Source organism: Geotrypetes seraphini, chromosome 11 (assembly GCF_902459505.1).
Source record: "Geotrypetes seraphini chromosome 11, aGeoSer1.1, whole genome shotgun sequence".
In the NCBI taxonomy this organism is placed as follows: domain Eukaryota; kingdom Metazoa; phylum Chordata; class Amphibia; order Gymnophiona; family Dermophiidae; genus Geotrypetes; species Geotrypetes seraphini.
Window position 1 is genome coordinate 107,499,786 of NC_047094.1, and position 15,394 is coordinate 107,515,179.

General features: G+C 41.5%; 1 protein-coding gene across 3 annotated transcripts in view; it reads left to right on the plus strand.

The window, feature by feature from the left end:
* ATP9A (ATPase phospholipid transporting 9A (putative)) overlaps positions 1 to 15,394 on the plus strand; it is a 175,085-nt gene that overhangs the window by 75,956 nt on the left and 83,735 nt on the right. For all 3 annotated transcript variants that reach the window (XM_033914695.1, XM_033914696.1, XM_033914694.1), the window contains exons 12-14: positions 2,780 to 2,922; positions 4,340 to 4,452; positions 12,710 to 12,922. In XM_033914695.1, the coding sequence (XP_033770586.1) occupies positions 2,780 to 2,922; positions 4,340 to 4,452; positions 12,710 to 12,922 (469 nt within the window). The remainder of the gene's footprint in view (positions 1 to 2,779; positions 2,923 to 4,339; positions 4,453 to 12,709; positions 12,923 to 15,394) is intronic.

The following is a 15,394-nucleotide window of genomic DNA, read 5'->3' on the forward strand; positions in this document are numbered from 1 at the left end:
TGGCTTGCCTCTGCACCCTCTCCAGCAGGGTTATATCCTTCTTTAGGTAAGGAGACCAGTGTTGGACACAGTACTCCAGATGTGGTCTGACCATTGCTCTGTAAAGCGACATTATGACGTCCGCTGATCGAGTCGTAATACCCTTCTTTATCATGCCCAACATCCTGTTCGCCTTTTTTGCCACCGCTGCGCATTGTGCCGATGGCTTCAGGGTCCTGTCTATCAGTACCCCCAGATCCCTTTCTTGTTCGCTCTTGCCGAATGTCACACCTAACATTTTATAATCATGTTCCTTGTTTTTCATACCCAGATGCATCACTTTGCATTTGTCTATATTAAACTTCATCTGTCACTTTTCCGCCCATTTCTCTAGCTGGTTCAGGATCTCTCTGGAGTTCTTCAATGTCCTTTTGTGATCCAACTGATCGACATAGTTTCGTGTCATCTGCGAACTTGATTATATTGCTCGTTGTTTCCTCCTCCAGGTCATTTATGAATATGTTGAATAATATTGGTCCGAGAACTGAGCCCTGAGGCACACCGCTTGTCACCTTTTCCCAGTCCGAGAACTTCCCATTTATGCCTATCCTCTGCAATTTGTTCTCCAGCCAATTTCCTATCCATCTTAGTATATCCCCTTCAATCCCATGGCTTTGTAGTTTCCTCAGAAGCCTAGCATGTGGAACCTTGTCGAACGCCTTCTGGAAGTCCAAGTATATTATATCCACCGGGTCTCCGCTATAGATTTGTTTGTTCACCTTCTCAAAAAATTGAAGTAAATTCTTCAGACATGACTCCCCCTTCCTGAAGCCGTGTTGACTAGCTCTCATCAGATCGTGATTCTCCAGGTGTTGCACTATGCTATCCTTAATTAATGCTTCAACCATCTTTCCAGGAACCGACGTAAGACTCACAGGTCTATAGTTGCCCGGTTCTCCTCTCGATCCTTTTTTGAAGATTGGAATGACATTGGCTATCTTCCAGTCGTCTGGTATTCGTCCAGTTTTAATTGACAAGTTAGCTAGGATTTGTAAAAGCTCTCAGATTTCTACCTTAAGTTCCTTTAGCACTCTCGGGTGAATTCCATCCAGTCCAGGGGACTTGTCACTTCTTAGTCTATCGATCTGATAGTATATCATGTCCAAGTCCACATCCACTGTGATGAGGCTATCCTCAATTTCTCCCTTTAATACTTTCCCTGGTTCGGGCATTGATGCAGTGTCCTCCTCGGTAAAGACAGATGCGAAGAATGAATTTAGCCTATCCGCAATCCGTTTGTCTTCCTTGATGCACCCTTTTATTCCTTGGTCATCGAGAAGGCCCACTGCCTCCTGTGCTGGTTTTTTCCCTTTTATGTATCTAAAAAAGGGTTTGAAGTTTTTGGGCTTCTTGCGCTATCTTTTCCTCATAGGCCTTTTTGGCATCTCTTACCACCTTGTGACACTTCTTCTGGTCGACCTTGTGACTGTTCCAGGCCTCCGTTCGTTCGCGATTCCATTTTTTAAACGAGTTCTTCTTTTCCCTTACCACATCCTTCACCCCTTTAGTTAGCCAAGCTGGTTCTCCTTTGTTCTTATTTTTCCTTCGTTTGGATATCTGCGGAATGTAGAGAATCTGCGCTTCAGTGATGGTATTCTTTAGTAGGGACCATACTTGGTCGACCATTTTGATTTCGGCTGTCATTTTCTTGAGTCGTTTTTTTACCATGGCTCTCATGCTGTCATAGTTCCCTTTTTTGAAGTTAAAAGTAGTGGTTTGGGTCTTGGTTCGTTTCTCCGTCGCGATGCCAATTTTAAAATTGATTATGTTGTGATCGCTCGTCCCCAGCGGGACCGTGACTTCCACGTCTGTTGTCCTTCAAGTTAAGCCATTTAGGACTAAGTGCAAGGTTGCGGTTCCTCTTGTCGGTTCTCCCACCAGTTATTCCAGGAAGCAGTCTCCTATTATTTCCAGGAACTTTGTTTCCCTGCTGCAATTTGAGGTTCCTAGGTTCCAGTTTATCCCTGGAAAGTTGAAGTCTCCCATGATTGTTACACTACCTGTTCTACATTCATGGTTGATTTCCTCTATCATTGCTGTGTCTGTTTCTTCTGTCTGTGCTGGGGGTCGATAGTAGAGGCCAATTTTTGTGTCTGCTCTGGTCTGTCTTAGAATCTTTATCCAGAGAGACTCCAGTTTTTCCTTTCCTTCTGTCTTCCCTTCTCTGATGGACTCTACTCCTTCATGGACATACAGGGCAATACATCCCCCTCTTTGCCCATTCTATCTCTTCTGTATAGTTTGTATCCCTGCAGTACTGTGTCCCATTCATTCTCTTCATTCCACCAAGTTTCGGTTATTCCAATGATATCTAGTTCTTCTCGTCTTGCTAGTGCTTCCAGTTCCCCCATTTTGTTTGATAAGCTTCTGGCATTCGTATACATACATTTGAGCTCCCTTTGTGTTGCCTTCTTGGATTTTTCAGTCTTTATAACTCTTTTTGTTTCATTTTGCGCTCTTTCTCTGTCACTTTCAATTTCAGCATGATCCTCCCGTTTATCTGAGCCGTTGTTTGTAGATCCATCTTTGGGATCACCTGATGCCCAGGCTATCGAAATAGTATGAGGTATATAAATCTAATTTAACAGTAGTAGAAAACATTCATATAACATAGATATGATATTGATGATATACTTTGGAAGCTCCCTGACTTGCAAAAACTTATGGTGCCAATACTTTTCTTGTCATTGTGTTGTCTTTCTAAAAACATGCTCTCACTCCTGCATTCTACCTTTTCCAGTCTGCGTGTGAACTTGGACATGGGAAAGATTGTCTACAGCTTGATGATCCGAAAAGATTCCAAAATTCCAGGAACGGTGGTCCGAGCGAGTACCATCCCAGAACAGCTGGGGAGGATTTCCTATTTATTAACAGATAAAACAGGTATGCCGGAGGAAGACAATTCCATAATACCTTAAAACATGAGTCTGAGCAACACTTGTTTGTGTCGTGAAAGACTTATTTGTCTTAATGTATGTTTGCATAGTCCTAGATTAGGGGTGGGCAATTCTTGTGGCTGGAGGACCAGGTTGAGGGTGAGGAAAGGCTAATGAAAATTCCCCTCCCTTTCCTTTAAGTGAAGGGAAACCCAAATTGAAGCCATTTGTGGTTGAATAGATCTAATCCGGGATAAGGACAGGAAAAAGGCAAAGGAGACGTCTTTCCAACCAAGCAAAGACTTTATTCTTAAAAATGGTCCCAACAAGGATCCACGTTTCGGCATGTCTAAATGCCTTCCTCAGGGGGGGGTCACTGGATCAAGCAAATGAAATAACAAGACTAACTTGGAAAACCAGCAAAAACAGTGCTGGAAAATGACGTGTTTTGTGTTCCAGCGCTGTTTTGCTGCCTATCTGTTTTAGCAAGTTACTCTTCTCATTTTATTTGCTTGATCCAGTGTCCTCTAAGGAAGGCGTTTAGACACGCCGAAACTTGGATCCTTGTTGGGACCATTTTTAAGAATAAAGTCTGTGCATGGTTGGAAAGATGTCTCCTTTGCCTTTTTCCTGTCCTTATGCGTGTTGCCCAGAATCATGATCACCTGAAATGGGGAACAGAGTGGGATGAATTCACCTTAGTATCCATTGAGTATATATGATGAAATACTAAGGGGATGGAAGCACATTCTTACTCCAGTGTGTTGGGTGACATTTGTAGTGATTTAAAAGTTTTAGGCCTATTCCTGGAGTTTTGCATACCTCGTGAAGCATATCTTAATAGAAATTTAAAGAGTATTTTATTTTTAATGCAGTAAGTGTACCAGGAAAGAGATCTGAAAGAGTTTTTCTCATAGTACCATGGGATGTAGTATTCTCTTGGTGTTATACCATTTGTGTGAGGGAAGGGGATTTTGCAATAGTAAATTGCACTTACAGGAAATCTTGAATTTAGATCACGCATGTCTATGCAGAATGTTGTATCAAGAGCCACTTCACAAGGACGACCATCAAATTTTTTTAAGCTTTTTCCACTTTCTTGACCATGGTTGCTGTGATTCCATTGTAGGGTGAAAGGGTGTGAAGACCTACGTTGGTGACTAGATTAACCCCCCTTTTACTAAACTGCGATAGCGGTTAGTAGTGCAGAGAGCTGCGTTGCTCCTGATGCTCATAGGAACTCTGAGTGGCGGGAGCAGTACGGTGCATTTAGCGCAGCTCCCTGCGCTAATAACCGCTATTGTGCTTTAGTAAAGGGGGGGTGTTAAATGAGGTAAAGTCCCCTTTATTGGGACTGTGAAAGAAGCAGAGGTAACCTTTATCTGCAAATCAATCTTTTTTTTAAATTAATATGTATCGGGCAGGGACTCTAACCCAGAATGAAATGGTCTTCAAACGTCTTCATCTTGGAACGGTGGCCTATGGATTGGATTCAATGGATGAAGTACAGAGTCACATATTCAGTGCTTATACTCAGGTAAAAATCCCGTATGTCTCTCTGTGATTACAACAGCCATTAAGTATAATTTGCAATTAGGCGTAGCTAAGTCTTTTTTTATCTGCATTTTTTTCATCATCTCTGTGTACCTACCCCAGGCTCAGACTGTCCCTCTTTTTTCTGTCCTTCCCTCTCCTCTGCTCTTTCCAGCTCTGTTGTCAAATGAGTTTTGTGTTGATCGTTGAACAAGAGGGACATTTTCAAAGTGACTTAATTCTAAACTTCCTGCGAATGAAAATTTTAGGCCAGGTTTACATAATCCATGTGGAAAATTGATTACTCAAAGTAAAAATGTTGAAGGTTGCTTTCATACTTTTTTGAAATCTCATTATTAAACTTAACAGAAAACAATAAAAATTTGTTTCTCTCCCCCCCCCCCCCCTTTTTTTTTACAAAACCACAAAAGAGGATTTTAGTGCCAGCCGGCTTGCTCAATGCTGTTCGCTGCTCCAACACTCATAACTCTATGACCATCAGAGCAACATAGAGCATTCAACACGCTGGCTGGCACTAAAATCCTTTTATGCAGTTTTGTAAAAAGGAGGGTGTATTTATTTCCGTTTTCAATACCGTTCTCCTAGGGGAGCTCAGAACAGTTTACATGAATTTATTCAGGCACTCAAGAATTTTTCCCTGTCTGTCCTGGCGGGCTCACAATCTATCTAATGTACTTGGGGCAAAGGGGGGATTAAGTCACTTGCCCAGGGTCATAAGGAGCAGTGTGGGTTTGAACACACAACCGTAGGGTGCTGAGGCTGTAGCTTTAACCACTTAGCCATACTAGAAATCAAAATGTAGTAAAAGTCAGCCAAGTGCAGGAGAATCGAGCCATTGTGACATCACTGATGAGGTTGGCTCTTAGGCATTGGTGGACTGAGGCAATATGATGTCACAATACCAGCTCTGGTTATCAGAGGCTGAAGCTTTTCACACTAATTATATTGATTCAGTTTTCAATATCATTCTCCTAGGGGTGCTCAGAATGGTTTACATGAATTTACCACTATCAGCTCAAAAAACAAAATCCAAAAGACTGCAATAGCCAATAAAGTCCAAAACAATCAAAATAATGAATGGACTAAACAGTCCTCTCCCTTGTAGGAAAAGTGTAGGCTTAAAGTTAAATATAAAATTTTTTTTGAATGTTTTTGAATAATGAACATCAGTATGAGCCTTTATGCATGAACGAGGGACTATAGGCTTGGACAGTGCCTTCATGGATGTCTAGCACCAAACTTAATGAGGTTTGCTCCATACATCATATAGTCCATATAAAGGTTAACACTCAAACAGTGTAAATAAAAAATGATAAATGGAACAGTGCCTTATTAACTTTACCAAGAAGGAGGAGGACAAAATATAAAATAATGAAAAATAATAATAAAGCAATAATGAAAAAAGTATATAATAAAGAGTAAAAAATGAAAACTCTAAGGATGACGTTAAACTCCCAAGAACCACAAAATATACAAAAAGTGGTTAAAGTGCGAGTGCTAAGGAAAGGTTCAAAATGTGATACTTAAAAATCCCATGTTATATAAATTACTATTATGAATCTTAAATATTAAAAAAGTCATTAATCCAAATATTGATAAGAAGAATTCATGTGAAAGTGAAAAATGTGTAAAAAAACATCAATCGATAAAAATACAGTTCATGAATATGAATTTCATAGCATTACTTATGTTGTGAGAAGCTCATCAAAAAATATCATGAGTTGAAAATTCATAGCACCATTGTAAAGTTCATAGCACTAGTATAAAGTTCATGGCACCGATATAAAGTTTATAGCACTGATGTGAAGTTCATAACACTACTTATGCTGTGAAGAATATTTCAAAAACTTCATAAATATGAAATCATAGTACTACTAGTTCATGACACCGTCTCCAATGTAAAAATTGTCACAAATTTCATTGATACAAAAGAGTATACTTAGCTGCGTCATGTTAGATCACATGTGTTGCTTTGAAAAATCAATATCACCACTGCTGTCACATGAATTTATTCAGGTACTCGAGCATTTTTCCCTGATAACTTGTAGAGAAGGCACCCTCAGATACATATAATTTATATTATTACAGACCTCTAATTAAAATACTGTTGATAGGAACAGAGTTGCAAGTGAAGGTACCAACTGTTTTATTTGGACTGCCACAATTGTTTACTTGAAAATAACCAGACTCGCATACAAATTAATAAGGGAGTTAGTCTTGGGTAATTTATGTGTATTTGGGAGTTTGTCAGTCATGTGGTTCCATTTCTGCGATTTGTGTCCTGAGCAAGTTGCTTTCACGAGTTCCCCCCCACCCCACCCCATTGCCTGTTTACATAGCTTTAAATGGATACTAGTTGTAATAGTAGTCTAATAATATAGAAATGTGTAGATCTGAACAAGTTTATTGTGGAATAGTGTTAATGCTTTCTAGTTACAGAAAGCATGTTCCTTAAATGTTGAGATTTTATAGTTCCAAAAAGCTCAGTTTGTCACAATTAAAACCATTTGAAAACAGTGATTCATTTAAACTGTAGTTCTGATCCATTCATCTAATTGCTGTTACCATACACTGCCCTTTGACCTGGAAATGAAACGTGTGTCCTCTTGACATGAAAGGTTAACAGAGCAGGCAGTTGGATCAGGCCAGAATAATTTAGTAATTGTATAATTACCTAAGAAGCTGATGCTAAAAATAGTATTAGGAAAATTAAATATAAGCTTTATGTGCAATGCCATAGAGACCATCTGTTTTCTGTTTTCAACTGCCATGTTCTACTCACGCTTATGATGCCAAATTTGTTTTTGGGCATCGGATCACTTACCATTGTTCATTGAACACCACAATATGGCAGAGATGAACTAGAATCTGTTGTACAAGGGTGCAATCTCTGGTTTTGGGCCTACTAGATTATTGTAATATTGTCTGTTTGGGCTCCTATAAGAAAACTATTAGGAAGATGAGAGTTGTCCAGAATATGGCGGTTCATCTGATATATAACGATGAAATCTGAACATCGGCTTCCTGTTGAAGCGCAAATACTTTTCAAATTTGCTTGTATTAGTTATAAGACTCTATTTGGAAATACACCATGTTACATGTTGAAACATTTTCAGACTTTCAGGTAATGAATGCCGTACATGTGACTGTTCTTTTTTTCTCTCTTCCATCCTTAAAAAGATGCATGTATACAAGATTTCTTGAAGCAACTCTTATCTTTCCAAGCTGGCAAATGGAGTAAAACATTAAGTGGTTTGATTGTGGCTTCTAATTCCTAGCAAACTTTTATGGGAAAAATGTTAAAAGTTATCTTTTTGATAAATTCATCTAATGTTATAACAAATTTTAATGCTACAAGTGTACTGTCGCTGTGTTGTCCAGCTTTTCATTATTGTAAACCGCATAGAACTCAGAGGTACTGCAACATAAAAATAGAATTTATTATTATTAAAATGCAGATTAGTGAGGTCTTGGGTGCTCAGGGAGTTGAATGACGTCCTGGCGGAACCATTATCCGCGCTCTTCAATCTTTCCCTAAGTACAGGAAGAGTCCCGTTGGATTGGAAAATGGCTAACGTCATTCCACTCCACAAAAAGGGATGCAGGACGGAGGCTGAGAATTATAGACCGGTGAGTCTCACATCGATAGTGAGTAAACTTATGGAAACACTAATCAAACGCCAGTTGCATACGATCCTGAACGAGGAGACTTAAGCAAAGCATTTGATAGTGTCCCACACCGCAGGTTATTGAGCAAGATGGGTTAGATGGGACTGGGTGAAACATTAACCGCATGGGTTAGGGACTGGCTTAGAGGTAGACTTCAGAGGGTAGTGGTAAACGGTACCCTCTTCGATACAACGGAGATGATCAGCGGAGTGCCGCAGGGCTCGGTCTTGGGCCCGATCCTATTTAACATCTTCGTAAGAGACTTGGCTGAGGGGCTTCGAGGTAAAATTACATTATTCGCCGATGATGCCAAACTATGCAACATAATAGGCAACCGCACAACAGATGAAAGCACAATGCCCGACAAAAGCTCAATGCCCGACAGTATGACGCAGGAGCATTGGTCAAAGACTTGGCAACTAAGTTTCAATGCCAAAAAATGCAAGGTCATGCACCTTGGCGGCAAAAATCCATGCAGGACTTACATCCTAAATGGTGAGATCCTAGCAAGGACTGTAGCAGAACGTGACTTGGGAGTGATTATTAGCGAAGACATGAAGACTGCCAATCAAGTGGAGAAAGTTTCATCCAGGGCTAGACAAATCATGGGCTGTATCCGTAGAAGTTTCGTCAGCCGTAAGCCCGAGGTCATAATGCCGTTGTACAGATCCATTGTGAGACCTCATCTGGAATACTGTGTACAATTCTGGAAGCCGCATTATCAAAAAGATGTGCGGAGAGTTGAGTCGGTTCAGCGAATGGCAACCAGGATGGTCTCAGGACTCAAGGATCTCCCGTATGAGGAACGACTGGGTAAGTTGCAGCTGTACTCACTTGAGGAACGCAGAGAGAGGGGAGACACGATTGAGACGTTCAAATATGTCACGGGCCATATCGAGGTGGAAGAGGATCTCTTTTTCCTTAAAGGACCCACGGCAACAAGAGGGCATCCGTTGAAAATCAGGGGTGGGAAATTTCATGGCAACACCAGAAAATATTTCTTCACCGAAAGGGTGGTTGACCGCTGGAATAATCTTCCACAACAGGTAATTGAGGCCAGCAGCGTGCCAGATTTTAAGAAAAGATGGGATTGGCATGTGGGATCTCTTCATGGAGGTAGTTAGGGGGTGGGCCATTAGTGTGGGCAGTCTAGATGGGCCGTGGCCCTTTTCTGCCGTCATTTTCTATGTTTCTATGGGGCTGATTTTTAAATGGCGCCTTAGTCAGTGCCTTAAAAAAATAGGTGCTGGCCGTTTGGCAGTCACACTTAGGTGCTGTTTACAGAATTCGGCTGTGACGTCTGTGTAGAAACGTAGGCGCCTGAAATGTAGGCGAGGGTTTTAAAGGTCTACATTTCAGGCACCTACTGTAAGTTTTTGGAGAATTGCGTTTAGTGGCGCCTAAGTGACGCTCCGCCTATAAAAACGCCTACTTAGGCATTAGGCGACGCTAAACACCATGTGATAGCTGTCTATCTTTTATAGAATCAGCGCTATATAAGTGATTAGTAGTACCCTGTTTTCCCCAAAATAAGACCTAGCTTAATTTTTAAAGATGCTCTTAATATAAGCCCTATCCCAAAAATAAGCCCTAGTTAAGATTGACTCCCCTGAAGCTCCCCCTTCAAATGTCCCTGACACTTCCTGACTCCATCCCTGACACTAGTGCTGCCCAATTTGCAGAAAAAATGAGACTCGTCAGTTCAGCAATACCCACCCTTGTGAGACCTGACATACCTCCGCGCTGCGTCCTCCAAAAACAGCTGCCGTTGCTGCTGTTTTTGGAGGCATGTCAGTCTCACGGTGGAAGGGTCAGTGGGGTTCTGCTGCACAAGGGGATGGGAGGGAGGGATAGAAAGATGCTGCATAAGGGGATGGGTGTCGGGAGAGGAAAGATGCTGCACATGGGGGGGGGGGAGAAAGGAAAGAGGAAGGATTGGGGTAGAAGAGAGGAAGGGAGAGATGATTGTTGTACATGAAAAAAATAATACATCCCCCAAAATAAGCCCTAATGCATTTTTTGGACCCAAAATTAATATAAAACACTGTCTTATTTTTGGGGAAACAAAGTAGTAGTAGTAGTAGAGGTATGGTGCTTGGCTAGCTGAGGATGGTTGCTGCAAGTGAGTTGGAAGAGGGCGTCACAGTTCTGGTTCTGAGAACTGGAATCCTAAAGACGTAGGAGGAAATTGCCAGATGGAAAAGAAACTCACCGACAGTGTTATTTAAAATTTTTAAAAATAAGAACCACCAATGAGGAGAGACCGTAGATCTTAGCATGCTCTGCCTACAATATATTATTAAACTATTATTTTTTTTTTTATAAAAGAGCACAATCAAAATAGTTTTCATTTGGTTTTATGCCAATCTCTCTACCAGCATCCAAGGGTTTCATTTTGCACTTTGGTTTCACTTCTCTTTTCCCACCCAGCTCATGAGTTCAGGATTTTTCCTTTTCTTGACGAGCTGAGATAGCATTAGTTGTCAAAGGTTGCCACTTCATTTGGCAACATCTAGGGGGAGTCCTTCCACAGAGAATGGACTTTTTACAGAAAGACTGTACAGCTAACCAGCCGACTTGTTTCTTTAACATATGATCCACTCAGGGTCCCGTCCCCCCCTCCTTATAGTTATGATATAAGAAAATAGTTGTGGATTTTGCTTAATAAATATTTTTGGATCTGGCTCTGATGTAAGAGCCGTAGTGTTTTAGCTATGGTATCAGATAATTTAATTCTTTTTATTTAGTGGAACAATTATTTTGCATTAAAAAAAATCCTCACTTCATTACACCCTCTCTAAAACATTGGTGGCCTTTAGGCCCACTTAAAATTTATGTACATTTTTCATTTTTTTTAGCTTTGAATGAGGAGAGCCTGGGAAACAATTGTGGATAGATGACCCAAATTAGACCCCTGACTTTAGTGACCTCTGATCCATGATCAGAGCTACATCAGGTTGGCAAGGGTCAGGTCTCACCCAACTATTTTTAAGTCCTTTTGCCTGGGTTGGGTATGCCTGGAAAATTAAAGATTTGATATCTGTTATAAACTACTAGTGTAATGGCTCCTTTTAACTTTGGGCAACAACCTACGGCTGCATCTGAGGGCCTCTGAGCATGTGTGGATGACATCACACACATCCACGCATGCTCCAGGTCCTTCAGACGTGGCTGGAGTTCATCTGGAAGAAGAGAGGAGGCTTTGTAGGGGCGGGGCTGGGGGGAGGAACAGGACAGGACCGAAGGCAGAACTAAGTGGGGCTGGAAGCGGAATGGGGTGGAGTGAGATGGGGAAAAAATATGGTAACCATAGGCAAGTGACTTATCTTCCATTGTCCCAAGGACAAAAAACAGATTGTAAACCCACTAGGGATAGAGAAAGTACTTGCATATAATTTTTAAAAAATGTACCGTAAACTGCTTTGATTTCACCACATCCCATTACGCTTACCCATATACCAGCCATTGATCTGACATAGGTAATGACACCTAAGTGCAGCAGTCAATGCACGTAATAGAGAATGATACAGGGACAGAATTTGTCCCCGTCCCCGCGGGAAATCATCTCAGTATTATTCTTTAAGGAGAGAGGGAAGAATCGGAGTATGAATGGGCACAGTCACAGACCCTCAAGCCTTGCATTGAAGAATGCTGGTGTAGAAGGACTGAGGTTGAGATAGACACTAGAGAATGACAGTCTGTGGTATCTAAAGCAGATATTGTGATTTCATAATGTCTCATTCCACCAATAAGAGCCAAGCTTATCAGTGATGTCACAATGGCTTAATTATCTTATACTTGGCTCACATAAGAATCAGAGTATGAATGGGCTCAGCCACTGACCCTCAAGCCTTGCATTGAAGAATGCTGGTGTAGAAGGACTGAGGTTGAGATAGACACTAGAGAATGACAATCTGTGGTAGCCAGAGTAGATATTGTGATGTCGTAATGTCTCATTCCACCAATAAGAGCCAAGCTTATCAGTGATGTCACAATGGCGTCATTATCATATACTTAGCTCACATAAGAATCAGAGTATGAATGGGCTCAGCCACGGACCCTCAAGCCTTGCATTGAAGAATGTTGGTGTAGAAGGACTGAGGTTGAGATAGACACTAGAGAATGACATGGGGTGGTTTCCCACACTTATTCATGGAGACGGAGACGAATTCTGTTCCCATGTTGTTCTTTATTTATTTGGTTTTATATCCCATCCTCCCAGGAGAGCTCAGAGCAGGTTACAAGTTTACATACATAATAAAGCCTAGTAAAATACAACCTGACAAACGGGCACGGTGTGACACAGCCTGACGCACATTGCATGACAAACATAGGCTGGCAGACATAGTCATATATACAATTATAGCATAGCATGATAAAGCATGGCAGACATAGGCGTTTCTTATGTTCTTATTATACATGGTGAACATAGTATTTTATATGATAGGCTGCGGATTGGCAGAATGGAAGGGCCATTTTGCCTTTATCTGCCATGCTTCTATTGTGGATTATAGTTTTCTGGTATCTTCTCTCCTTTTCTTATGTTCGCCATTGTTTCTGTATCTTTGTAGACATCTCAAGATCCACCGGCCCTGAAAGGTCCAACACTGGCAACCAAAGTGCGTAAAACCATGGGCAGCCGAGTCCACGAGGCTGTGAAAGCAATTGCTCTGTGCCATAATGTTACCCCTGTCTACGAATCCAATGGGGTGACCGACCAGGCCGAGGCCGAGAAGCAGTATGAAGATTCCTGTCGGGTATACCAGGCTTCCAGTCCCGATGAGGTAAACCTCCCTCTAATGAGAACAAATGAGCCCTCTGGCTGCTTGCTATAAGCAGGCTTTTAAAGTCACATGACCAACTGATGATTGGGAAGGGAAGCCAGGTCTGTGACACATTTTGCTCCATGTAATAATGCTAATAAGATACTGATATATGCATTATTCAGACAAGCAATAGATTTTTATTTTATTTTGTTATTACAGTAGATTCTCTGTTAACCGAACTCAAGCAACCGGCAAAAAAAAATAAAAAATTGAAGAAATACTTTAAATGAAAATAAAATCAATTTCTGGCAGACATTTAAGTGTAAACTTAGCACGGCACAACTGAGTAACCCATGCTTTGCCTACCAGATGTCCAGTAGTTTGTATGGAACAGTTTATACTATGGCATAGTGTGGGGTATGGTATTAGTTAGGCCTATTTTTAATAGTAACTCTCAAGCAACCAGCAACTACATTTATCCGGCATCTTACCAGTCCCCGTGGGTACCGGTTAACTGAGAGTCTACTGTATTTATATATGAATTTTCAGTTATGCAATTCAAGCAAAAATACATAGTGAGGCAAATTAGAAAAAGAGAAATGGTTAGTGCAGTGGCCTAAGACCCAGGGTTCAATTCCCACTGCCTTTTGTTGTGACTCTGGGCAAGTCAAAACTTAGATTGAGCACACTGAGGACAGAGAAAGTACCTGTATGTGTTTTGTAAACCACTTTGGTTGTACCAGCAAAAGGAATGTAATAATAACAGAAAAAAAACTCCTGATTATTGCATAGGACAGTGTGTCGCAAACTTTTTAAAGATGCGGCACACTAATCTCGCGGCCCTGGAAAGGCACCTGGAAATGCATGGACATCGACCTGATGATGTCGCGCGCATGCATGGATGTCTTTCAGCCACGGCCCAGAGCCTCCTATTACCGTCAGTGGAGGGATACTGCAGAAGGAGAGGTGAGAAGGAGCAGAGGCACTAGTGACGAGGAAAAGTACATAGATGAAAGCGCAAGGGACAATCGCGTGAGGACAAAGGAGCTCAGACAAATGCGTACAGGACATCAGCGCGCCAGATTAAAAGTTAAATTTATTTTAAAGCGCTCCGAGGGGTGTGTGTGGGGGTGGAACACCCCACCCCCAGTTTACTTACAAGTGTTGGCACTGTCGTTGGGGGGGTTCGGGAGGGGGAAGTCCCCCCCATTACAGAAGAAAGTGTAATTTTTCCCTGTTTTAGGGAAAAATTGCAGTTTCCTCTCAAAGGAGAAAACTTAGAGTGGATGCCCACTCCCTCCTGCCAGCGTACGCCCCCTCCCACTCCCCGTACCTTGCAAAGCTGGAAGCAGGAGGGGTGCTCTTTCCCTCCTGCTCCTCTAGTCTCCTGCATGGCAATGACGGCCTTAGGCCACGCCCCGATGTATTATCAAAAAAGATAGTGAATCAATCACTATTTTAAAATCGGCCAGGAATTGGCCAACAGCGATTGAATCGCTATCTTTAGTGAATCTGGGCCATAGTGTTTTTCTATGTCTGCTCCTCCAGCTGAGAACTTTGACTGATACATTAACCATTTACTTTTTTTTTTTTTTTTTTTTTTTTTTTTTAAGCTAAAGGCAGTTTTAATCTTCAGGTATTTGGACTCTCCTAAAGGTACCATTAGAGTGAAGCAGTAGTTTGAAGATCAGGCTCTGCTAGATTTGTGTCTGGGCATAGAATTCGGCTCTCTCATTCTTTCTAGTTTTATGTATTTTTTAAAAATATGGTTTATATATACTTTAGCCTGCTCTTTTTTTATTTCTCTTGTGGTTCGCCCATTTGATTTTGTTTGTGTTTTGGTAGGGCATTTTTGCCTGCTAGTTTGTTATGGTAACTAGTCTTTAAGTCTGTTATATTAATGTCGCATATGTCATGCGTGCTTGAACTGTAGGTAAATTGGGCATGACACTTTTTTATAACGTTCAGCCGCGCTTGGCGTAAGATGCGCATATGTCGTGTATGCTTGAACTGTGGGTAAATTGGGCGTGACACTTTTTAATAACGTTCAGCCGCGCTTGGCGTAAGATGCGCATATGTCGTGTATGCTTGAACTGTGGGTAAATTGGGCGTGACACTTTTTTATAACGTTCAGCCGCGCTTGGCGTAAGATGCGCATATGTCGTGTATGCTTGAACTGTGGGTAAATTGGGCGTGACACTTTTTTATAACGTTCAGCCGCACTCGGCGTAAGATGTGCATGCTTCAGCAGTGAGTTCTGACGACGTGACGTGCGAAATGTGCTCTCACTGCAAGACAACGCTCGTTTTATCACGTTAAAATTTTAAAAAAATGTTTTGCTTATCTTGCAAAGCACTCACAAGCCACATTACTCACTATCCAAGGTTTGACTGTACATCCAAAGGCTGGTTTTGATCTTGTTTTAGGTCTGCATAGCCCCCTTCAGCTTTATGATCGAATAAAGAAGTCTGTTCTTCTTGCACTGTGGAA